We start from the raw sequence: 26,182 nt of genomic DNA, 5'->3' as shown, positions 1-26,182 counted from the left end.
TGTAGGAGCTTTGGGGTCTAGCTTAGCCACTTGCTAGCTCTATGATCTTGGGTAATTTAACCTCTCCATGATTCACTTTCTTCATCTGCAAAGTGAGATTATGACTCTAGAATTGTTGTGAGGATTTGTTGAAACAAATTGCATAAGTCTTAGAATAGTGTATAAATGTCCATCTAATTAAGACATTTGAGTAGAGAGGATAAGAGGTTGCTGTTGGGAGTCAGGAGGCAAAAAAAAATATTTATTGAAAGAGTGGAGGGAAAGAAAGTAGAAAAGAGTTATAGAAGTGAAAGCAGGAAACCAAAGGGAGAGAAAGGTGCCATTTGAAGAATGATTTGATGTAACTCAGATCACAGGGATTCCTTTAACTTGGGTAGGCTGAACCCCTAGAAGAGTTCCTCCTTCTGTTCCCATTCCACTGACTGTTCCTTCTCTTGACCAAGACCTAGGTTATCTGTATTGGGATAGAGATGCTATTTGCCATAGGATAGGAAAGGGGGAGTGTTGGAAATGTTTAACTTCCCACAGGCTAGCCCTGGGATCCTCCCACCCCTGTCCCAGAATGAAAACGCAACCCAGCCATTTTGTGTAGAGGGGTTTATGCTGCTTTACAAAATAGCCCAAACCTGAGGAGTATGCTCTCATTCCAAGCAGCCAGCCTACCCACCAGGCAAATAGCTCTGAGGTGGGGAGAATTTCTTGTCTTCACCTGTCATGTCTCTTTAGCTTTACATGGTCCAGCTACAACTTGGTCTGAAGCTTCTGTTCCATCCTCTACTTGGAATTCCTTTCATCTGCAAAGTCTCAACCTCACCCCAAAAGAGATGCTGAGCTTCTCCACCCCAAAATTCCCTTCTAGACTAAATAGCTGTCTCCCTCTTGAAATGCACGATCCTTTGCCTCGCAGAAGTTTTCTCACCTTTCAGAGCAGCCCCCGTCACCCCTATAGTTGGAAATCAAGGGTCACAGCTGGCAGTACAATGAAAAGGGAAAATTTAGGGGTGCTAGATCTGCCCTTACCCTTTATATATCCCAAATGGGTTGTAGGGAGAGTCAGGAGAAGCATAGGGTAACATACAAACCCAGCCCCATTTCCTTCCCCCAACTTTCATGCCCCTAAACACAAGCAGATACATAGCCACACACATCCACATACATATGCACAAGCATGTAACCATGGCATGGTGGGGGGTGGTATCTGCACTAACCAGATCTCACACAGCAAAAAAACAAACACCTTGCCCCCACAAATAAATAAAAAAATAAAGAGGTACATGCCCCCCATCCCCCTGGGGACTGGCTTTCCCCCTGCCACCAAAACAAAACAGCCTTTGTCCACTTCAGTCCTATTGAGGCCCCTATAGGGCTTGGGTCTTTAGCTCAACAGGCTCCCCAGTGACCTCTGGTTGCCCATCAGAGTCATTGGGCCTGATACCCTTGAGGATAGTTAGTCTCTCTGACACACTCTTGATCCGGGGAAAGAGGAGGAAGTCATAGAGGAGGCCACCTAGAGATCCCCCGATGATCGGTCCTACCCAGTACACCTGTAAGTAGAGGAAACAAGATGTGATTCAAGAAGGGGAGGACAATGGAGAAGAGGTCACTCTCCCGAACCCTAACCCAACAGACATTCTGTAATGTAGACCCTCTGGAATTAGGGTGTGAAACTGGACATGACCTAAATGGAACCACTTTTTTCCCCACTAGACACTTCATTGTTCTTCAAAACCCAGCTTAAGATGCTTCAGCAGCACTGTCCCTTCCAGTTGTCCCAGAGTCTCTGGAGAGAGAAGAGGATAATACGAGCAAGCTGAGAGTTTTCTCACTTTATATTCCAGAGACTGTCAGATCCTTTTATATCTTTCTCCCATAAGGAGGTCACCATCTTCACTTAGAGAAAACTGAGATAGAGAACCTGAGGTCAGAGAGGCCATGTTTCCTTTCCTGATGACTTTTCCCACTTCAATTAATTCTTTAAGCCTTATCATTTCAGCATCTATGTAAGTTTGTAAATTCATATTTTCATGCTGAAAACTTTTTTTGAGTTTGTGTATATTATATTTCCCAAAAGACCATTAATTCTTTGAAGATAAGGAAACATTTTCTTCATCTTTAGTTGTATCTCTGTCATAGTTTCTCAGTACACAGTTGGCCAGGTGACCTGAGGGGCAGCTTGTGTGAAAAGAGGGATAAGTTGATGGTCAGATTCTATATTCATTTCCTTGACTTTGCCACCAAATACTTATGTAACTTTAGGTACAATATGTATGTCCTCTTTGCTTTAGTGTCCTTATCAGTAAAATAAGAGGTCTGGACTAATGTTTGGACTAATTCCAAATCTGTGACCCAAATTTTAAAGCATGTAATTAACTCTCATTGTAACATCAAGATTGGATTGTTACTGTTTACAAATGGACAGTCCCTCTCAGAGGCCTGCTCAGGTGAGGCTGCTGATGGAAGGTGGGAACTAAACTCTGCACCCCTGGACCTTACCCACCTCCGTGTACTGGACTTGTCCATCCCTCTCCCTTACCCAGTGGTTGCTGAAGTTCCTGGTGAGGATAGCAGGAGCAAAGGATCGAGCAGGGTTCATGCCTGCACCTGTATAATACATCTGCAAGAGACACGGCTGTAATAGAAACCCCCACAATCTCCCCTCTACCACCACACCACCACCATTTGTCCCCACTCTGATTTGACTGAGTTTCCCTATAGCTGACAAAGTGAGGGTAAGATGGGGGCAAGGCAGCTGTTGTGAGGGAATTGAGAGTGATGGTCACTGTTCAGGTCATTGGAGTCAAACCTGGTGACATGTATAAACTGAAAGTCAGCATACCTCCATTGCCCCTGTTTAATGGATACCTATTCTAGATGTAAAATGAGGTATACCTGTTTCCTCCCCCCGCCCCACCAAGGTCAAGAAATCAATATGTGGACTTGTAGGAGATTTCCAAATTCAGAAAATTCTTCTGGGGATTGGGAAGGTTTCAGGGCCCTGGCCACCCTTGAACATGGGGTTTTCCTTACCCCACCCACAGCTTACCCCAAATAGATGCCCCAAGGTGAGAGAGACACCAATAGCTAATGCCACAGAACCCAAGCGTCCATTCCTCCTCTCATCAAACGTGGCAAAGATGCAGAGCACAAACTGAAGGGTCAAGAAGATCTCCACGATAGTGGCCTGACCCACGCTCACCCCAGGGTGTAGCTGGGCAGGGAGAAGAGAGGAGATCTGTTGTGAAGGGCCCAGCAGCACTGCCCCATCCCCCACCCCACCCCTCCTTGGAAAGAATGTTAATAATAGTTTGCATCCTCCCAGGGGATGATGGAGGCTATGAACCACTCAGATACTAGTATTCATGATTTTATTTTATCTTCAGCGATACTCCAGAGGGGATGTATGGGTATAATTATGCCCGCTTATCACTGAAATCCAAAGCTACACAACAAGCTAGGAGTAATGTTGGTCCCAGGGTTCCTGTACCACACTCTGCTCTAGCTGCTGGTGAAAAAACATGACCTTTTCTCTCCGCGACCCCGTCCAAACTTCCCGACTGAGGCTCCTCTCCCCTCTGCACCCCAGCTTCCCCAGCCAAAGGCAAGGAATGTGGATCTCTAGTGCCCTTACAGCTCCTTGTGGCCATTACCGTGTTGAGCGCCAGGTTCCCACGGACAGCTGCGGGGGTAACACTGTACAGCACAGCAGCCCCAGCCACAGCCCCCAGCAACTGGGCTACAATGTAGCAGAGGGCCCGGAGCAGGGACATCTGGGAGCCCACGAGGAAAGCGAAGGTGACGGCTGGGTTGACATGGGCTCCGCTGACATGGCCTACTGCCTGCACCAACGTGGCCAGGGCCAGTCCAAAGGCCACAGCCACCTGTAGGACGTGTATGGGGCCGGGGGTCCAGCGTAGGGAGGCTCCCAGCCCAAAGAAGACATAAAAGAGGGTGGCGAAAAATTCGGCAAAAATGGCCCTCCAGAAGGAGGCTGAGCGAAGTTCCCACATTGCAAGGGGGGAACGGGGGGAACAGGGGAGATACAGTTCCTGGGTCCCTGCTACCCCCCTGGCCTGGCCCCACTGGACAGCTTCCTTTATAGAAGAGCTCTTAATCCATGGGGAGGGGCAGACAAAAGGCTGCTGGCCCAGCCTCTTAACCCCATCACTGCTGAGGAGGGCCGCAGCCACTGTCCACCCCTTATAAAGCTGCTTCCTTCTCTTCCCCTCCCCCCCTCCTCCCAGTGGAGAGATAAGGAGAATCAATAGAGAAGGGTTGGGGATTGGGGAGATTCTGGGAAGGGAGGGAAGAGGGGAGCTTTGGGCCTTAAATTGGAGGTTCAGGGCCCTGACATGATGTCAGATAGATGAATGCTGCTAAATTCTGCTTGTGATATGATCAGGGGAAATACTTGGGGTCAAAGGCAGTGTTCTTGGGGGCCTCAGGGCTACTCTGAGTCAGCCAGCTTCAGAAATTGGGGGTGAGAATTGGGGGATGGCAGGGAGGGTGTCTAAAGGAGTGAATTGCCCCATCCAGGAGGATTAGAGGATCCACTGTTATTGGCTGGCCAAGGCTGGAATCTGTGAACCCTGCAGGCCTGGAACAGAATGATTTTTGCTGTGTATGGTCTTTCTCTGAGCCCTGGTCTGCCTCTGCCCCCTCCATTCCAAACCTCAGTCTGGCCTCTAGCACCATGGGGGTGCTTTTCAGGGGGAGGAAGTTGAGCCAGGGCAGGTTCTGCCAGAGGTGAAATATTGGTAATTTTACCTTAAAAGCAACATATTTTTCCTCTATCCTAACTCAAGACTTCAATAATACTAGGTGGTAGAAGGAGGGAAACTGAGTCACAATACTGTAGAAGGATCTAGAGGTCATCTAGAAAAACAAATTGTGAACACCAGATCCAGACAGTGCCATACTACCTACGTTCTGAGGAAGGGCTCTGGGGGTGGTTTGGGAAGCCTGATCAAGGGGAGAGAGATGGGATAGGAGGAGACTGGCAAGGGGGAGACTCAGGGTGGGACTTAGGGCATGGTGGTGGTGCTGTGTGGCAATAGAGGTAGAGGAGTGGGGCATATTGGCAGCCTCCACCATTTCCACATCACAACAGGTTACACAGATGACAATTTTTCCCTGAAGCTCCTGATGAGAAGAGAAATTCAAAGGAGAGGCCTGCAAGAATGGCACCGAGGGTGGGTCCTATCCAACATACCTGTCAGAAGAGAAGAGAAGAGATGGTTGGGATTTACACAATCACATTGAATTGTTAGTTCCTTGAGAGCGCAGGATGGTTTGGCCCTTTCTTTTCTTCCCTCACACTTAGTTCAGTGCCTGGCACTAGTAGGCATTCTTCTTGACTTGATGTATGGAGGTTAGGACCAAGCTAATCGAATCCACTGTGGGGAAAGGGACAGGAGAGTCAAGAATGATCCAGGAATGACACACAAGATCTCGAAGGTAAGCCAACTGGAACACTGGAACAGGGCGGGGAGGGGGGAGAAAGAATAGAGAATTCCCAGAGAAAGAGCGTATTAGAGATCCCAGAATCCTTCTATGAAATGGAAAGGATTATTGAGTTTGAGGGCCAGAGGAGCAATATGATGCAATGGAAAAAAGAGCTTATTCGTTCGAAGGAGAAAGCTAGCAACATTTATATGGCACCCCCTATGTGCCAGGCACAATGCTAAGTGCTTTACAAATATCTGATCTTACAACCTTGTGAGGTTGGTGCTATTATAATCCCCCTTTTACAGTTGAGGAAACTAAGACAAGTAGAAGTTAAGGGATTTGTGCAAGGTCACATAGTGAATGGGCAACATTTGAATTCAGGCCTCTCTAACAGACTGTTTAATAATCTACTGTTACTACAATAAGCATTTTGACTTAACTGGGTGTCATCTGGGGGAAATGGATGAGATGGCATCTAAGGTCCCTGCCATCTCTAAGTCTATAATCCTATGGTCCTGTAAAGGACCAAGTGACCTTGTGAAGGTCACGCCACTCCTTGGAACCTCTCCAAGAGACAGGATCTCTAAACCCTAATTTTGTACCCCACCATTCTGCTTCAAGCACCCAGTCTCTTTCAGGGGTACTCAAACTACGGCCCGCGGGCCAGATGTGGCAGCTGAGGACATTTATTCCCCTCACCCAGGGCTATGAAGTTTCTTTATGTAAAGGCCCACAAAACAAAGTTTTTGTTTTTACTATAGTCCAGCCCTCCAACAGTCTGAGGATCAGTGAACTGGCCCCCTATTTAAAAAAGTTTGAGGACCCCTGTCTTAGGTCTTCTCACCCAGTGGTGGTCTCAGAACCCAGTCACCACAGCAGGACCCAAAGACCTGGTGGGATTCATGCTGCCTCCAGAAACCGGCCCTGCACAAAACCAGTAACAGGAAGAGTATTGACAAAGAGTATGGAGGCAGGCTGGAGACTCCAATCTTTCTGGCCCTAAAGGAGAATGGGCAGATTTGTCCTTTGCTCCTTTTTATTCTCTATCAAGCATTAACAAGAACCCTAGAGCTTGATCACTGTACCCTACAGCCACTCCTCCCATCAGCCTCTATGCTCAACTATATATTCTTCTTTTCAAAAGACATCAGATAATAACCAAACTCAGCCTTAGGGGGAAAAAAAAGGCAAAAAGAACAAAAAGAAAAAAAACCAACTTTCCCTCTCCTCTTTGTTAAGGTGAAGGACCAGGTGTATGTAATATTTGCATATACAGTCAAGAGTTGCTGTGTTGGCTGGTTTTACCCAAATGCTTTTTTTTTTTTCTCCTTCTTTCTTTTATGTCTATTACAAGGGATGGCTTACTGAGATTGGGGGAGGAATGAAGATGATAATAAAACAACAGGTCAAATAAAAATAAGATCTAAAAACATCATTAGAACTTCAGACTCAAAAGCTCACACAGGTGTTCATTTGAAATTATTGCATATATTTGCATATTGTTTGCATTTTTATTGTTTTCACAGGTTAACTCTATTAAGAACAAGCTCAACTTTCTCATTAAGTTCTGCTTAGACTCCTCTAAGGGTCCTAAAAATAGGAAGAAGTATGAAAGTGGGGATCCTCTTACCACAGCTAATGTGCGCTGCCACTGAAAACCCCACAGCCAGACTGCCCAGCCCAGCTGTCTCTCTCTGTTATTCTTGGTCAGTAACAGCAAATATAGTGAGAATTAGCTGGAAAGTGAAGAAAAATTCCATACCCAGGGCTTGGCCTACATGATTTCCACTGCTTACTTGGAGGAGACCAAGAATGTTTAGAATTAGGAAACTAGGACATATTTGTGTATGTATGTATTTGGGTATATGGTTTCTTTATCCTAAATTCCAAATTTTGTGCTCCAAAGAGCCCTCCGTAGACAACCTGAAGCTAATTTGTCAAAGACGTTGACTACATAAATTTTTATATAAATATTTATTTATGCATTAATATGCTGTTTAATAATTTTTTAAAAGATCTTTTCTTATTCCTTTCTCTCTTCCCTTTTTCCCCATCCAGGTCTCTCAAGCCCTGCACATCCCTTCTGCCCTGCTTGTTACTAGTTAATCGGAAATGGAGCAGGGAAGAGACTGCAACTCACCCTGGTTACAAGCTGAATTACAGCAGTCTGAGGCAGTGCCAGGTAGAAAATGGAATAGGCCAGAATGGCACCTATGCTTTGTGCCAGTATGAAGGCAGCTCCCTGAAACAGATCAAGCCGGAGGGCACAAAGTAGTGCCAAGGTCAGAGCTGGGTTCGTTTGAGCTCCACTGACCTCCCCCAAAATCTGCACTAGGGCCACTACCACCAGCTCTCCTGCCATGACTGACTGTAAGGGATCTGGGGAACAGACCCCCTGCTAGGGCAAGAGGCCCCAAGCACTACCCCTGCAAAGATTAGGGTTCCCAGGCTTTCAGCCAACACTGCCTTGCAGAACTTCTGGCTTCTCAGATCTGGAAAGAGATGTATAGCTATTTAGTTAATGCATTATGGTGGGTGGCCAGAGAAAGTGATATCACCATGCTGGATCCAAACTTAAAAATGGAGAAAACCAGGGATATTTGTGCTCTCTAAAACAAGCCTTTTGTGTTTGACACTCTAGGGAATTCTATGGACTCCTACCTGAAGTAATGTTTTTAACCATATAAAATATATAAAATTTCAAAGAAAATTAATTCTATTAAAATATAATTATCAGACTATTAAAACAAAAACAAGTTTACAGACCCCAAGTTAAGAGTCTTTGCTTTATGAGAAAGATAGAATTATTGGGTCTCATTCCCCCAACACACTCATCTTACCTCCCAGATTATCATTCTGCCTTTGAGGTTTGGGGTCTCTCTGTTGGTCTCTCCTCTCCAAATCAAAGAATCTTCTTTTATGTGTAGATGGTCTAGCGATCAATGGATTGGGGAAATTGGAAGCCAAGTACTTCAGATACTACAGTCAGAGACAGAGGGGTAGACAGACAAGTCTGAGCTAATCTCTGACACTAATTTATCTCTTTTCCTTCAGCCAATAGAAAAGAACCATATTCTCCCCCTTCATCACAATCTCTTAGCCCCCTCCTCTTTCCTCTGGCTTGGATTTTTACTTCCCCAGGACACTATTGCTTCTTTCCCCAATCTTACCCCTCCCTCCTTTACTCTGTCAGCCCCCTACTCTCCTGGGAGAATTTGAAGAATGGTCTCTAAGGGAGAATTGGAAAGAGAGCTCTACCTAATCTTCTCTATCCCTTTTTTGAAGCTGATTACTTGGTGATAAAATAGACCTTGAAGGGCCATCTCTTCTCACCAACAACCTGGATCTGAGTAAGTCCCAGGGCCACATTGGTAACTGACTAGCCCCCTGAATCTAAAAGTGAAAAGGTTAAAAAAAGCAATAGAGGTCATAAGTCCATGGTCTATAAAGCTTGCCAAAGTAATTTCTTTTTCACCCCATAAAAGACTGAAAAACCATTGCAGAAGTAGGGAATAGATGAGAGATGAGTAGTGTGTCTGTGTGAATCTCCCCAGTGCCCAGATGAATGATTATAGGAACTTAACATTTATATGCATAGTACTTCAAAGTTTCCCAAGAACATTAGATTTGTTACCTTAATTGATTAGGTAGGTTATACAGGTATTATAAGTCGTTTTGTATGTAATTGGTGTTAAGTAATTTGTTCAGGATCACACATTGAGTAAATATCTGAAACTGGATTTGAAATCAGGTCTTCCTAACTTCAATACATGCAAAGATAGCTTTTAAGATTTATTCTTGCAAAATCTTATATTTTATATTTTTCTCCCTCTCTTAGACAGCAAGTAATCCAATGTGAATTAAATATATCATTCCTTTTTTATAGTTAAGAATACTGAGGGTCAGGAAGATTAAGGTAATTGTATTAAGTGGAAGAGGCAAGATTCAAACCCGGAATCTACTGATTCCATGATCTGATCATCCTTCCTAGCAAGCTTTAAATAAGGCAGAACAAGCATGAACTGATGCTGTCATGACAAGAGTGCTGGACTTGAAATCAAAAGACCTATTTCTATCATTTCAGAGATGGACAACCTTGGGCCTCTCTGGCCATTATTTAATCTCTAAAAGGATTAAGCAAAATGCTTTCTAAAACCCTTTTAAAAATATCTCTAGTTCTCGATTCATTTGTTTTAGGAGTTGATATGGGGGTATAAGTGAGAGTGAGTGTATAAATTGGTTAGACTATATCCACCAAGCAGATTAGGAAAATTTCTTTTACGTTGCTTGATAAAGTGGGTCAGGATATCCCCCAAAGTACAGAGTATCCCACTTTATGCAAATGACCCCATTAGTTTCAAAGGGCAGAATAGTCTATCTGAGGCTGATGCCTCCTTAAAAACCAATTTACAGCAAGGAATATAATCTACATCCTTCAGAGAAGCCAGAGATGGGAAGGACAAGAGCCAGTGGGATAGTTCTTGAATAAAGGGACCCTCTGTCCATACCAGGTTCCCTCCCCTATGATCTGCAGCTCAGCTCTGGGTCCATGGGATGCCAGCTCAGCATAGCAACATAATCCCATTGTGTGAATGGCTTTAGTGGGACAAAGGCCCCAATTTAGTATCTGTCCAACGCGGATCAACCCTGGCCTTCCTAGTAACTCTGGGTCACCTCCTTTCTCTTTTCCCTTTCTCTGATGATGCTTTGCTGACTGCTGGCAAAGTCCAGAACAATCTCCAGGCTACATGTTATGAGGGAATAACTCAGGTTGGAAGGGAACAACATTTATAGATATTCCCCAGCTTTTGCTACCCTGAATTTTTACCCTGTGCCCCAGAGTTGTTTGGGGAAGTTTGAGTGCTGTTTCTCTCTCTGTAAAGTATTCTTTCACATTATGCTCTTACTTTTAACTTCTTACCTATTAGGATCCTATTCATTGTACTAACAGCATCAAATGTTTAAATGTTTTACTTGTATTCAGAGAACTATGCTGAGTACTGTGGGGAGATTCTAACTGAAATTAATATTCTAATAGTGGAATACTCTGGACCATATCTTATTCAGGCTAGTTCAGTGTTTTATATTCAGGATTAAAAAGAATATTCAGCAAGGACATAGCATTGGTACAAATAGGCATAGCTATCCACATTTGTCACAAGTGACATATTCAGTCAGAAGGGTATGTTGAATATGTTGAGTTGCATGGCAATGGGAAGTCTGTCAAGTTAGAGGCATTTCCAACTCCTTGTGTGCTGGGCTTTTAGATATATGTAACCAGGTAGCTGCAATAAGGTTCAAACCTTAGTTCCCAAATCTTAAAAAGTGTCAAAAATCATTTTTTTCATGAAAAAAATTAGCCTAACCTATGTAGAATAGATGCTGTTCCTATCACATCCCACCCCTTGGTGGCAAGAGGTTAAAACTCTTTTCAAGAATTTTCCATCACATAAATGGCCATAGGGCCATTGCAAATCAATCCCAGTGTGAGGGATGTGAAAAACCTGACATAGGCAGAGGACATTAGTATAGGTAAAAGAATAATAAAACCAAAAAGATAGCAAAAAAAGATAATAAGCAATGTAATGATCTCTTGATGGATTCTAGTACTGAACTGATCAAATATAGAAGAGAGAACAAAGATCAGAAATCTCAGACTTTGCCTCCTTCTTTTGGGATCTGAGCCTCAAGATCTTAACAATTTGGTTTATGTGGCAGTGTTGTCAAAGGGCAATTTACAGTGGTAAGTTGGTGAAATTAGTAATAATAGCACCAGGAATATCTAATGTTCAGAATAACTAGAAATAAGAATACATTTTTGGGGGGAGGCACCTGTTTTGAGAAAGACAAAAATTAGCCAGGACCATAGTATAATTGATGACATTTCTGAAGTAGTCACCAGTCTTCATCACAGATCAGTATCTTCTGTAGTAAGATAGCTAGAAGATTATTACCTTGATATTGACATTCATCTTCTACCCAGGTAGATGTTCCCTAGCCTGCTAGCCAAAAGAAAGTACAATGACAAGGAAGCACAGGAGGGTGATATAATAATAATAGTAATAGTAAGATTATAGGTTTGGAGGCAGTAGGGTGATGCAGTAGAGAGAGTGCGGGTGCTAGAGTCCAGGAGATTCATTTTCCTATATTCAAATCTGACACTAGTTATATAATACTAGGCAAGTCACTTAACCTGTTTCCCTTAGTTTCCTCATCTGTGAAATGAGCTGGAGAAGGAAATGACAAATCATTCCAGTATCTTTACCAAGCAAAGTCTAAATGGAGTTATGAAGAGTTGGATGTGACTGAAAAAAATGACTGAACAACAACAAACTAGCATTTGTACAGAACTTTATGGTTTACATAGAACTTACAAATATCTCACTGTATTTTTATACCAAGATTGATAGGTGCTATTTTATCTCATTTTTTGGATAAGGAAAGAGGTCAGAGGTTAAGCAATTTGCCCAAAGTTTCAGAATTAGTAAGTATCTCAGGCTGGTTTTGAACTTAGTGTACTCAAACTCAAAAACCAAGCAGAAATTGACTTGTTACTGTGATATCCTTAGAAAGGAAAACACAATATAAACAGGACAATTACAAGTAGAACTTATTATAGACTTAAAAATAAGTGTAAACTAATGTATATTATAAAGATTATTTCATGTATAACCTTTTTTTTCTATTTATGGAAATGCCTGTTTGTTAATTTCAGAATAAAAACAAATTTAAAAAAGAACTTTTAAACAGTTATTCCTCTTGATCCCCAAGTCTTTTCTGAGGAGTTTTCCATATCATCCTGGAAAAAGAAGACTTTTATGTCTCAAGTTTTTCACCCTGTTTTTGTGCTACAGAACTTTGAGAATCCAATGAAACCTATGGATGCCTTTTCAGAATAATGTTTTCAAATACATAAGATAAAACATAAAAAAACACTCATATTAAAATACGATTTTCCAAATTTTTTTTATTTTTAATTTTTGTTGGTGGGTTTTTTTTTTTTTAAAGAGAAAATACTCTGCTTTGAGCCACATTCATTCTTCATAGTTCTCTCTCTGGATACGGATGGCTCTCTCCATCACAAGTCTATTGGAATTGCTTTGCATCACTTCATTAAATTAAAAAAAAAAAAGTTTGGGGCAGCTACTTGGTGTAGTGGATAGAGCACCAGTCCTGAAATCAGGAGGAACTGAGTTCAAATCTGGTCTCAGACATATAATACTTTCTGGCTGTGTGACCCTGGCAAGTCACTTAATCCCAACTGCCTCAGGGAAAAAAAAAAAAGTTTACAAACTCCCAGTCAAGAATCCCTGCTCTATTGCAACCACTGGACTAATTTCATTGGATCAGTGAGCACCTGCTTTCTGTCCTGGTGAAAGGATGCTCACTCATATCTGCCTGGTATGCTCTGTGCCTTGGGGAGAAAGCCTGAGCAGCCTCATGAAGAGGCTGATCTTCAGGGAGACTGTTACCAATCCTATCTGCAAATTACTACCCTATCAGTAGGGCTAAAAGACTGCCAGAACCCTTGAGGACATGGTTAAGGCACATGGTTAAGGCACTGAAAGAGAAAACTGAATTGAAAAAAGGAAGCATATCTTCCTGATGGTGAGCCAAAAATGTGTATTTAGATGGGCAAAGTCCTTAACCATGATCTTGCTCTCAAGGATATAAAGTTGATGAGAAGAACTTGGGGAGGAGGATGGGATGGATTAAAAATGACAACTTAAAGCAGAGCCACTTCAGCTCCAGCTCCACAATCAAACCCTGCCACAGTCCCCTGGAATGGCTTCATCTATTGCAGCAATTAAACTCAATCCCCAATCTCATCCTCTGCTTTGGGTTGAGCTTCCAACTGCATTTGCAGTAGTTCAGGAACCTGTCTCTACTAAGTCTCCCAAGGAAGAGAAAGCATCATGAAAAACAGTGAATTGAGAGTTCTTGAGCTTTTTGCACATCCTAAATTTCTCTGGAAGTCTGTTGAAGCCTACAGACCTTTTCTCCAAACAATGTTTTTAAATAAAACACGTCAGAATCCAAAGGAAACCAATGATACTGAATTATAGTTAACAAAATAAATTAAAAAAAAAAAAAGCTTGTGGATCTCTAAGTTAAGAATCCCTGTTGGAAGGAGGATTTCAGAAAATCCTGGAAAGACTTACATGAACTGATGCTGAATAAAGTGAAAAGAATCAGGAGAACATTGTATTATGTGATGATCAGCTATGATAGATTTAATTCTTCTCAACAATGCACTGTTCCAATTCCAAGAGACTAGTGATGGAAAATTCTATCCACATACAAAGAAAGAACTCTAAAGTCTGAATTCAGATCAAAGCATACTATTTTTACCTTTTTTGTTTTGTTTTTAGTTTTTATCCTTTCTTGTGGTTTTCCCCTTTTGTTCTGATTCTTTTTTTACAACATGACCAATATAAATATGTTTAACATTTTTTATGCTTCTCTTGAGTTTTGTATTTGGAGGTCAATTTTTTTTTTGTTTAGCTCTGGTCTTTTCATCAAAAATAAATAGAATTTATCAGTTTCATTGAATGTCCATCTTCTTCCTTGAAAGAAAATGCTCAGTTTAGCAGGCTAATTTATTCTTGGCTACATTACAAGTTCCTTCTCCTTTTGGAACATTAGATTCCAGGGCTGCTAAGTCCTGAATAATCCTTATTGTGGCTCCTTGACATTTGAATTGCTTGTTTTTGGCTGCTTGTAATATTTTTTTCCTTGGTCCAACAGTTTTGCCAGTATTGCTTGGGGTTTTAATTTTGGGGTCTCTTTCAGGAGGTATATGTATAACATACCAAATTGCTTGTTGTCTTGGGCAGGAAAGAAGGGAGAGAAAAAAAAATTGGAATTCAAAATCTTACAAAGCTGAATGTTGAAAATTATCTTTACATGTAACTGGAAAAAAATACTATTAAATAAAAAAAAAGGAAAAAACGAATCTCTTAAAAAAGAGAGAGAGGCAGTGATATTGGTAACAATCTGACATTACCTAATAAACTTTACAGTCAATCAACTAGCATTTATTAAGTACCTATTACATGCCAGGTACTGTGTTAAATGTTAGGGATACAAAAAAAGGCAACAAGGACTTCAGAATAGTGGAAGTAGATAATATGCAAACAACTTTGTACAAACAAGGTATACAAGAGGATAAATGGCAGGGTGATCTCAGAAGGAAAGGATGAATATTAAGGAGGACTAGGAAAGGCTTCTTATAGAAGGTGGAATTTTAGTTAATTATTGAAGGAAGACAGAGAAGTTGCAAGATAGAGATGAGGAGAGAGAATGTTCTAGACACATGGGCCAGCCAGTGAAAACTCCAGGAATTAGGAGCACATAGGACCTCAGTTTAATGGATACCATTAGACTGGTAGCTCCTTGAGGGTGGATACAGTTTTTTTTGCCTTTCTTTGTATCTACAGCATATAATGGTTTATAATAAATGTTTATTGATTCTGACTCTATCTTAATGCATATTTCTAAATCATGAGAAGAGAGGGCAGCTAGATAGTTTGATGGATAGAATGCTAGGTCAGGAGTCAGGAAGACCTGGGTTATAGCAGCCTCAGATACTTTCTAAATGGCAAACCCCTCTACTAGCTTTGACAATAAAATTCCATAAACAGTATGGTCTATGGGGTCACAAAGAGTTGGATATGATTGAACAATATAATAAAAGGGGATAGTTCCACATCCTGGCCAGTTAACATTGCTTTGCTCACGTGAATATAGTACAAATTTATTGCTTATGTGACAAACTCAACAATTTGAAGCACTGAGAACCTAGTAGTAAGCCAGAAAAAGGGATGGGGTGGAAAAGCTTCTGAGCAGTCAAAGCAGGTGTTCTAAGATCCATAATAACTTTATTAACTGGAAAGGTGCTTTCTCCATAATTAATAATACATTAGATTTGGAAACTAAAAGATCATTGATAACTTTGTTGAAAGTGATTTCAGTGGAATGGTAAGATCAGAAGTCAGATTGAAAAGGGTTAAGGAGAGAGTGAAAAAAGAGTAAGTGGAGGCAACTATTATAGATGATCTCTTTGAGGAGTTTGCTACAAAGAGCAGAAAAGGTATAGAACTAATAGAGTAGATGTAAGGATCAAGTGAAGGTTTTTTTCAAGACTTGGGCATGTTTAATTTGGAACTCTGTCTAAAGGATTTTATAAAACTTTGCATATCTTTTAATACAGTACTCTCACTACTGGGTCTGTATGCTAAAGAGATCATAAAAGAGGTAAAGGGACCCACATGTGCAAAAATGTTTGTGTCAATCTTTTTTGGGATAGCAAGGCACTGGAAACTGAGTGGATGCCCACCAGTTGGGAATGGCTGAATAAGTTATGGTATATAAATATTATGAAATATTATTCTACAAGAAATGAAGAACAGTCCGAATTGCTTTCTCTCTCTCTCTCCTTTTTTTTTTTTTTTTTTTTTGCTGAAGCAATTGGGGTTAAGTGACTTGCCCAGGGTCACACAATTAGAACATATTTGGCATCTGAGGCCACATTTGAACTCAGGTTCTCCTGAATTCAGGGCTAGTGCTCTATCCACTGTGCCATCTAGATGCCCCTGAGCAGACTGATTTCAGAAAAGCCTGGAGACTTACATGAATTGATGTTGGGTGAAGTGAACAGAACCAAGAGAAAATTATTCATAGTAATAGTAAGATTATGTGATGATCAACTGGGCTCTTCTCAAAAGTGCAATAACAATAGATTTGGGGTGGAAAATACTATCTGCATTCAGAGAAAGAACAAGAGAGACTGAATGTGGATTGAAACATACCTTTTCACCTTGTTGGTTGGTTGGTTTCTTTTCTTTGATGGTTTTTTCCCCTTTTGGTCTGATTTTTCTTGCACTACTGAAAAGAATTGCACATATTTACATCTATCAGATTGCTTGCTGTCTTGGGATGGGAGGAGATAAGGGAAGGAGGAAGAAAAATTTGGAACACAAAGTCTTACAAAAACGAATGTTGAAAACTATCTTCTAGGTGTATTTGAAAAAATAAAATACTATTTAAAAGTTTTTAAAAAGAACAACCACCACCACAAAAGACATGGGCATGCTTCCAGGCAGCAGGAAATGAGTAAAGAGGGAGAGATTGAACATAAATGAAAGAGTAGGGATGAATGAGGGGGCAATCTGTTGGAAGATACTGTTGGAGGCTATCAGATGGAATGGGATTAGCCTTGATAAGAAGAAAGGCTACTTCATCATATGAGACAGGTGAAAGAGAAAATGGCAGAAGGCACCTGAATGATAGGAGATTGGGAAGTGGGGAGAAAAGAGCATTCACAGCAAATGGCCGCAATTTTTTTCTGTAAAATATGAAGCAAAATTCTCAACTGAGAGAATGGGGAAGAGCCATTTAGGTTTGAAATGGGAGGAAAAGGTTTGGAAGAGCAACTAAAGGGAGTGGAATAGAAAGTTGATAAGTAGGATTGCCTGGCAGCAATTGAGGTTATGAAATATGAGTTTGAGGTGGACCTAATCAGAACTGATGCATATATTCTTTCTACCATTATTCAGCAGCACATATGTATTAATATTAATGCAAAAATATTGAATAAAATATTAGCAAAGAGGCTCCCACAACATATTAAAAGGATTATTTTAATTAGATTTGTACTAAGGATGCAAGGCTAGTTCAATATTATTAGGACAATTATGGGCATAATAGACCATATTAATAACAAAGCGATACAAATTAAATGATTGTGTCAACATACAAAAAAAGGCATTTGACAAAATATAGTATTCGTTTATGTTTAAAAACATTAAAAAGCAAAGGAATAAATGGATTGGTCTTCAGTAGATACAGATATCTAGTGACAGGCTATACTAGAAATATATAGCATTATTAATACATATTGCAAGCTTATCCCACTAAAACCTGTAGGTTTCTTATATGAATTTTTCTTTTTTTTATCAAAATTTTTTTTTATTGTATGCATTGCCTCTTATCTATTTGGATTATTATTTTACCCAGTGGCTAGCATTTCCTCTTTGAACATGGTATCACTTAATAAATGTGTCTTGAACAGAATAGTCAACTATAGCAATCTAGTGTTTGACAAACCCAAAGCCCCTAACTTCTGGGAAAAGAATTCAATATTTGATAAAAACTGCTGGGATAATTGGAAATTAGTATGGCAGAAATTAGGCATGGACCCACACTTAACACCATATACCAAGATAAGATCAAAATGGGTCTATGACCTAGGCATAAAGAACGAGACTATAAATAAATTAGAGGAACATAGAATAGTTTATCTCTCAGACTTGTGGAGGAGAAAGAAATTTGTGACCAAAGATGAACTAGAGACCATTACTGACCACAGAATAGAAAATTTCGATTACATCAAATTAAAAAGCCTTTGTACAAATAAAACTAATGCAAACAAGATTAGAAGGGAAGCAACAAACTGGGAAAACATTTTCACAGTTAAAGGTTCTGATAAAGGCCTCATTTCCAAAATATATAGAGAACTGACTCAAATTTATAAGAAATCAAGCCATTCTCCAATTGATAAATGGTCAAAGGATATGAACAGACAATTTTCAGAGGATGAGATTGAAACTATTACCACTCATATGAAAGAGTGTTCCAAATCATTATTGATCAGAGAAATGCAAATTAAGACAACTCTGAGATACCACTACACACCTGTCAGATTGGCTAAGATGACAGGAAAAAACAATGATGAATGTTGGAGGGGATGCGGGAAAACGGGGACATTGATGCATTGTTGGTGGAGTTGTGAACGAATCCAACCATTCTGGAGAGCAATCTGGAATTATGCCCAAAAAATTATCAAAATGTGCATATCCTTTGATCCAGCAGTGTTTCTATTGGGCTTATATCCCAAAGAAATACTAAAGAAGGGAAAGGGACCTGTATGTGCCAAAATGTTTGTAGCAGCCCTGTTTGTAGTGGCTAGAAACTGGAAAATGAATGGATGCCCATCAATTGGAGAATGGCTGGGTAAATTGTGGTATATGAATGTTATGGAATATTATTGTTCTGTAAGAAATGACCAGCAGGATGAATACAGAGAGGCTTGGAGAGACCTACATGAACTGATGCTAAGTGAAATGAGCAGAACCAGGAGATCATTATACACTTCGACAACGATATTGTATGAGGACATATTTTGATGGAAGTGGATTTCTTTGACAAAGAGACCTGAGTTTCAATTGATAAATGACGGACAAAAGCAGCTACACCCAAAGAAAGAACACTGGGAAACGAATGTGAACTATCTGCATTTTTGTTTCTCTTCCCGGATTATTTATACCTTCTGAATCCAATTCTCCCTACGCAACAAGAGAACAGTTCGGTTCTGCAAACATATATTGTATCTAGGATATACTGCAACATATCCAACATATAAAGGACTGCTTGCCATCTAGGGGAGGGGGTGGAGGGAGGGAGGGGAAAAAAAAATCGGAACAGAAATGAGTGTAAATATAATGTAATTATTAAATAAAAAAATTAAAAAAAAAAAAAATAAATGTGTCTTGATTGATCAGTCCTTAGTTTAGAGTCAAAATCTAGTCACTGTGGTTTTTAACCTGCTACCTAATGCCTTGACTCTTGGCAGGGTGGCAGGGTGGCAAGCTGGCATGTAGAGAGGAAGATTTTTTAAAATATCTTTTAAGACACAGCTGATGAAACCATTTGGTTGGTGATAAATTGCATGTTAATTTGCCCTTGTGATGCATAGATCTCCATCTAGTGGACAAAACAAATATTATATTCCTTTATAACCTCTATCTTGCCAGATATATTTTGATTTTAGTTTTGAGTAGGTTGTGAATGACATGACCAACATAAACTGAATGTTACTTTTAATTTTTGTAATTTTTCTGGAAACTTTCTCTCTCTTCAGATTTTTAATATATTTTTAGAAAAAAATTTAGAAAAAGAAATTTGGCATTTCTTCTGTCAGATGCCTATACTGTTAGGATGCTTGTGAATGTTTTTTGTTAATAATCCAGTAAGCTGCATATAATTAGTGATGTGTTGCTGATTTGCATGTCAGATAGAGTTCCCGAATATTACTTAACTTTTTTGTATGTTCATTATTGGTGTGCATTGTACAGTTATTGACATTTTCATTTACATGAGAATGTTACTTTGCTATGGAACTATATAGTGCTGATTATCTGCACATATCTGTTACACTATCTTTATTTGTTACATAGAGTATTTTTGATTGTTTTTAAGTTACTGATTTATGAAAACATTGATAATTAAAACTTGAATGAAATGGTTTTAAGAACTCTAGAAATAAATGAATGAAGCATTAATTAAGCACATAGTATGTGCAAAGTACTAACTAATAGGTGGAGATACAAATAGAAAAGTAAGACATTTCCTGCCCTCAAGGAGTTCACATTTTAATGAGGGAGACAGCACATATGGAAGGTTTTAGAGGGAAGTCAGATGAAAAGGTCCCATGGTCCTTAGGGTAGCAGAGCAGATGGTAATGGAGGTCACTACTATTCCCAAGTCTTTTCTGTTCCTGATACCTCCATCAGTGAACAAGGGGATATTGTAGTCAAAGTGATGATGATAGTTTAACTCAAAATTTCTTAAATTGTGGGTAACTGAATGTGGGGGTTGTGAAAAGTTTGGCAATAGTAAAAGATATCAAATTATCTTTTACTGCCACGATTTAATTTTTTATGTCAAAATAAGTACATCCATCTCATTATCATGCATATTTGCTTTTATCTTTAGTAAATGATAAAATTACACATAGAGCAAAAAAAAAAAAAAAAATTTTGCTGACTGGGTTGCAAACTCTAGACTAATTTCTTATTGCTCAGAATTATCAAAAATAGGAAAACCTGTAGCTCTAGGGCCCCACTCCCTATCTGAGAAATTTCTTAGCATAATTTTTCACAAAGTAACAGGAATTGCCTTAAACTACCACAATTTCCCATTGACATAATTCCTTCAAAGTAATCCCCTAAACCAACAGGGTTGGCCACAAGTGTTTAGAAACTACCTCAGGCAGCATACTCTTTTTTTAAATCATTATTTATTTATTTGATTTATTTATTTATTATAGCTTTTTATTTACAAGTTATATGCATGGGTAATTTTACAACATTGACAATTACCAAACTTTTTGTTTCAATTTTTCTCCTCCTTCCCCTATCCCCTCCCCCCATGGCAGGTTAACTAATACATGTTAAATATGTTAAAGTATAAATTAAACACAATATAAATATACATGTCCTAACAGTTATTTTGCTGTACAAAAAGAATTGGACTTTGAAATAGTGTACTATTAGCCTGTGAAGGAAATCAAAAATGCAGGCGGACAAAAATAGAGGGATTGGGAATTCAATGTAATGGTTCTTAGTCATCTCCCAGAGTTCTTTCACTGGGTGTAGCTGGTTCAATTCATTACTGCTCTATTGGAACTGATTTGGTTCATCTCATTGCTGGAGATGGCCATGTCCATTAGAATTGATCATCATATGAGCAGAACCAGGAGATCATTATACACTTCGACAAAGATATTGTATGAGGATGTATTCTGATGGAAGTGGATTTCTATGACAAAGAGACCTAACTGAGTTTCAATGGATAAATGATGGATAGAAACAGCTACACCCAAAGAAGGAACATTGGGAAACGAATGTGAACTATTTGCATTTTTGATTTTCTTCCCGAGTTATTTTTACCTTCTGAATCCAATTCTCCCTGTGCAACAGGAGAACTGTTCGGTTCTGCAAATATGTATTGTATCTAGGATATACTGCAACATATTTAACATATATAGGACTGCTTGCCATCTTGGGGAGGGGGGTGGAGGGAGGGAGGGGAAAAAACAAAACATAAGCGAGTGCAAGGGATAATGTTGTAAAAAATTACCCTGGCATGGATTCTGTCAATACAAAGTTATTATTAAATAAAATTAAATTTAAATTAAAAAAAGAATTGATCATCATATAGTATTGTTGTTGAAGTATATAATGATCTCCTGCTCATTTCATTTTCATGCAAGTCTCTCCAGGCCTTTCTGAAATCATCCAGGCAGCATACTCTTAAGTGACAACTTGGTACAGGGAAATGATGCTGTACTATAAGTAAAAGGATCTAGCTTTGAGTACTGACTGTACTGTTATGTGACCTTGAGCAAATAATTTTACCTCTTCATTTCTAAAAGGAAGAGATTGGAGTAAATGGTTTTTAAAATCCCTTTCAAACATATAGACATAGCTAACATTTATGTAGTAGTTTTAAGGCTTATAAAGGGCTTTATTACTCTATTAACTCATTTGTTTTTTCACAACAATCCTGTGAGGTAGATGCTATAATTACCCTCATTTTACAAATGAGGAAACTTGAGGCAGCACAGCTAAGTATCTAAAGCTAGATTTGAACTTAGGTCTTTCTTACTTCAAGTCTCCCATACCAAGTCCATTGTATTACCTAAAATCACAAATCTACACGTCTCTTTTATCAGGTTTTGATCAGCAAATTATGGCCTCTGAACCAAATAGTCTCCTGCTTACTTTTGTAGGCCCTGAGAGCAATTTTTTTTTAAATTTTTAAGTAAAATTTTATTGTATTAAAAATGTAAAAGTCATTCTTAACTCATAAGCCCTATTCTATATTTATATGTGACACCCACTTTGGGAACCATTCCCTCAACTCATATACAAAGATTGAGTCCCTTGGATGGGTAATTGGTTCAAAAGTACTCTGTAGAATCTACTTAGTTTTACTAAGCAGCCAACAAACTTAATTAGCTCAAAACAAAGGCATTAAGTAGGAACAGCAGCTATAAAACACTACTCCATAAAACTGGGATACATTCCCACATATACAGAATAGGCCCTTACATAGAATACACTAATAGTGAACACAGAGATAAGGAATATATGTAGTTAATGCAATTCATGCCTCAGGTAATATGGGGCCCCATGTCCTTTCCTTTTCATGATATCCTCATGCTATTCCCCCTTTAGTATAGTATTCCTTCAATATTCCATAGCTAGCCTTCTTGGCCTTGTTCCTTGGCTCCATAGCTATACTTCCTAATTGAAACGCTTATTATTGAACCCATGGTTAATTCTTTTTTTCTGCTGCCAAAAATCATTCTCTTCAAAACTGCCTACATTGACTGTCTCTTTTTGGAGTCCCATAACTTCCTCCCATGCTCTCAGCTTGTGGAAAGGGAGGTGGTTGTTAATGTCCAGAATCCAATCCTGGGTCCTGGACTGAAACTGAAAGCAAAGGGAAAATGGAGTAGGCAAGGAAAAGAAAAGAATACAACTACTGGTCTCCTCACCAGCTATTGAGATTTCCAATCTAAAGTAATAAACCATATTTTTTAAACCATTCTGTCTGAATTCACCTTCCAGTGCTGGTCAGGCTTAGGATAAACTGTACCTGGTTCTAGTCCTTGTTTTAATTCTCATTATCAGATCTCTGTCCACTGCTTCTGTCACAAACCAACCCTATCAATCCCCTGTCCCTTCCCTATCCCAAAGTCAGTTTCAGGAGCAAAATGGCAAGAACATCTATAGCATGAGGGTCAGTTTTTTCATCTGAAAAATGAGGATGGTAAAAATAGTTATCCAACTTACTTCCCTGGGTCATTGTGAGGAAAGTATTATATAAAACTTACAGTGATCCACAAATATGAGAAGTTATTATTAATGATAATAATAATTTGAGCCCACTTTTACTCATTCTCCTCTATTTCCTTTTGTACCTCATAATAAGAAGCCTGTACTCAAGTCAGGCCAGTTTCTTGTTCTCTAATTCCCAATTTGATTAGTGCTGATCTCTTCATATGGAATATTCTGCTCTTCTCTGAAATCCCAAGTGACTTCTAGCTGAGGTGGGGAAGCATTACATAGAAAAAAGGTGACTTTGAGCTTAAAACTTGAAAGACAAGTAGGATTTTGATAGGCAGATGTGAGCATGATAGACAGAGACCACTACCAGCAAACATACAGGAGTAGAAAAGACTTTTAGGAAACCCTGAGTGAGCCAGTTTAATGGCTGCCCCCAAAAAGTTTGGCTAGAAGGGAGGGAGAAAAGAAAATTAATTTGAAAAGAAAAGTAGTCACAGGACCACTGTAAACCAGTGACATGATCAAATACAGACGAGAGTAGAAGTGGCAGAAATGAGAAGTAGAAAAAACAATTATGAGCAAGAAAAATTGTAATGGTCTGGCTGATTCGAACTGGGGAATTTGAAGCCTGACTGAGAGAATGGTTGATTAGTGATATAAAAAGGGAACAGAAAAATGAGTGCCATTTTGGATGTGTTAAGTTATGCCCAGTTCCAAAGCTCAGTGATATGGGACACTCTTCCTTAGTGGAGATGAATGCCCTTCTCTACATGAGGGGTGAGATAGAGTTAATGAAATTAAGAAAACTCCAACCTTTTGTAGTGTTCTTTAAAGTCCTCTTTGAGTCTCAAGTCACAACAGATTCTTCTAGTTTCCATTTTGGGGATGGAAGATAGAAGAGACCAATCCAACTTTAGGTTACTTAAGGAAGATTCTGGGGAAACATGATAAGAGCAGACAGTCTTTGTTTTCTATCTCTAACTTGCTATACTAGAGACTTTAGGAAAATTCACCTTGGATGAAAGATCCAGAATTTTTCTCTTAACTAAGCTATCTCATTCTCAATGGAAGAGCTTTCATTCTGTATTGTCACAGGGGTCTTCAAACTATGGCCCGCGGGCTAGATGCAGCAACTGAGGATGTTTATCCCTCTCACCCAGGGCTATGAAGTTTCTTTATTTAAAGGCCCACAAAACAAAGTTTTTGTTTTTACTATAGTCCAGCCCTCCAACAGTCTGAAGGATAGTGAACTGGCCCCCTATTTAAAAAGTTTGAGAACCCCTGGTCTAGTACAAGGTTTCTTAAACATTTTCTACTCATGACCCCTTTTTGCCTAAGAAATTTTTATGGTAGTTTACCTCTCAGACTTGTGTAGGAGGAAGGAATTTATGACTAAAGAAGAACTAGAGATCATTATTGATCACAAAATAGAAAATTTTGATTATATCAAATTGAAAAGTTTTTGTAACTAATGCAGACAAGATTAGAAGGGAAACAATACACTGGGAAAACATTTTTACAGTCAAAGGTTCTGATAAAAGCCTCCTTTCCAAAATATATAGAGAATTGACTCTAATTTATAAGAAATCAAGCCATTTTCCAATTGACAAATGGTCAAAGGATATGAACAGACAATTCTCAGATAAAGAAATTGAACTATTTCTTATCATATGAAAAGGTGCTCCAAGTCATTATTAATCAGAGAAATGCAAATTAAGACAACTCTGAGATACCACTACATACCTATCAGATTGGTTAGAATGACAGGGAAAGATCATGTGGAATGTTGGAGGGGATGTGGAAAAACTGGGATACTAATACATTGTTGATGGAATTGTGAATCCATCCAGCCATTCTGGAAAGCAATTTGGAACTATGCTCAAAAAATTATCAAACTGTGCATACCCTTTGAACCAGCAGTGTTTCTACTGGGCTTATACCCCAAAGAGATACTAAAGAAGGGAAAGGGCTGTATGAGCAAGAATGTTTGTGGCAGCCCTCTTTGTAGTGGCAAGAATTGGAAACTGAGTGGATGCCCATCAATTGGAGAATGCTAAATAAATTGTGGTACATGAATGTTATAGAATATTATTGTTCTATAAGAAATGACCAGCAGGATTATTTCAGAAAGTCCTGGAGAGACTTACATGAACTGATGCTGAGTGAAATGAGCAGTACCAGGAGATCATTATATACTTCAACAACAATACTATATGATGATCAATTCTGATGTACGTGGTCCTCTTCAACAATGAGATGAACCAAATCACTTCCAACAGAGCAGTAATGAATTGAACCAGCTACACCCAGCGAAAGAACTCTGGGAGATGACTATGAACCCCTACATAGAATTCCCAATCTCTCTATTTTTGTCTGTCTGCATTTTTGATTTCCTTCACAGGTTAATTGTACACTATTTCAAAGTCCGATTCTTTTTGTACAGAAAAATAACTGTATGGACATTTATACATATATTATATTTAACATATACTTTAACATATTTAACATGTATCGTTCTAACTGCCATCTGGGGGAGGGAGTGGGAGAAGGAGGGGAAAAATTGAAACAAAGGTTTTGCAATTGTCAATTCTGAAAAATTACCCATGCATATATCGTGTAAATGAAAAGTTATAATAAAAAAAAAGTTTGTGTCTAGTGTGTATTCTATAATTTCCATTTTGCCACAAATGAGGGGACATCTTTCACTACATATAGGGTCTCACCACATGTAAGCATCATTATGTAAGTTTGAGATATCTCAGATTTCTATGTGGAAATGTCCAACAGGAAATTATTCTAAATTTTTGTTCATTCCCTTTATTACATGTACTGAATCACCAGCTTATCTGGTTCCACAGCAAAAAATGGGACTTTTTGTTATATCACAATACAAGCCAATCATCAATGAGTCACACATTACCAGAAGCAAGCCCTATCCCCTGTGCTCCAAGCTTCCACATAATTACTTGGGACTAAAAATAACAATTATATCAGCAGTTCTCTAAAGTGTAGTCCATAGATTCCTGGGAGAGTGGGACTGAGATCCCTTTTTTTGGGAGAGGATGGGGTCTACAAGGTCAGAATTATTTTCTTTTTTTTTT

The 26,182-nt window shown here is 39.2% G+C and overlaps 1 protein-coding gene across 1 annotated transcript; it reads right to left on the bottom strand.

Annotated features, from left to right (window-relative positions):
* Positions 1-582: 582 nt before the first annotated feature.
* MIP (major intrinsic protein of lens fiber) lies at positions 583-5,194 on the bottom strand. Its single transcript, XM_052001785.1, has 4 exons — positions 3,648-5,194; positions 3,044-3,208; positions 2,534-2,614; positions 583-1,544 (listed from the first exon to the last, which is right to left on the bottom strand). The coding sequence occupies exons 1-4, from the start codon at positions 4,005-4,007 to the stop codon at positions 1,359-1,361; spliced, it is 792 nt and encodes a 263-aa protein (XP_051857745.1). The 5' UTR covers positions 4,008-5,194; the 3' UTR covers positions 583-1,358.
* Between the last annotated feature and the right edge of the window lie 20,988 nt (positions 5,195-26,182).

This window comes from Antechinus flavipes, chromosome 5 (assembly GCF_016432865.1).
Source record: "Antechinus flavipes isolate AdamAnt ecotype Samford, QLD, Australia chromosome 5, AdamAnt_v2, whole genome shotgun sequence".
NCBI lineage: Eukaryota > Metazoa > Chordata > Mammalia > Dasyuromorphia > Dasyuridae > Antechinus > Antechinus flavipes.
Note: the sequence above shows the minus strand (reverse complement) of the source record. Positions and strands in the feature narration are given on the sequence as shown.

Coding starts and splice junctions, on each gene's coding strand:
- MIP (XM_052001785.1), bottom strand. CDS start 4,007: ATGTGGGAACTTCGCTCAGCCTCCTTCTGGAGGGCCATTTTTGCCGAA. Junction 3,209..3,647: donor GGAACCTGGCGCTCAACACG/GTAATGGCCACA, acceptor CTCCCTGCCCAG/CTACACCCTGGGGTGAGCGT. Junction 2,615..3,043: donor CCTTGGGGCATCTATTTGGG/GTAAGCTGTGGG, acceptor TGTCTCTTGCAG/ATGTATTATACAGGTGCAGG.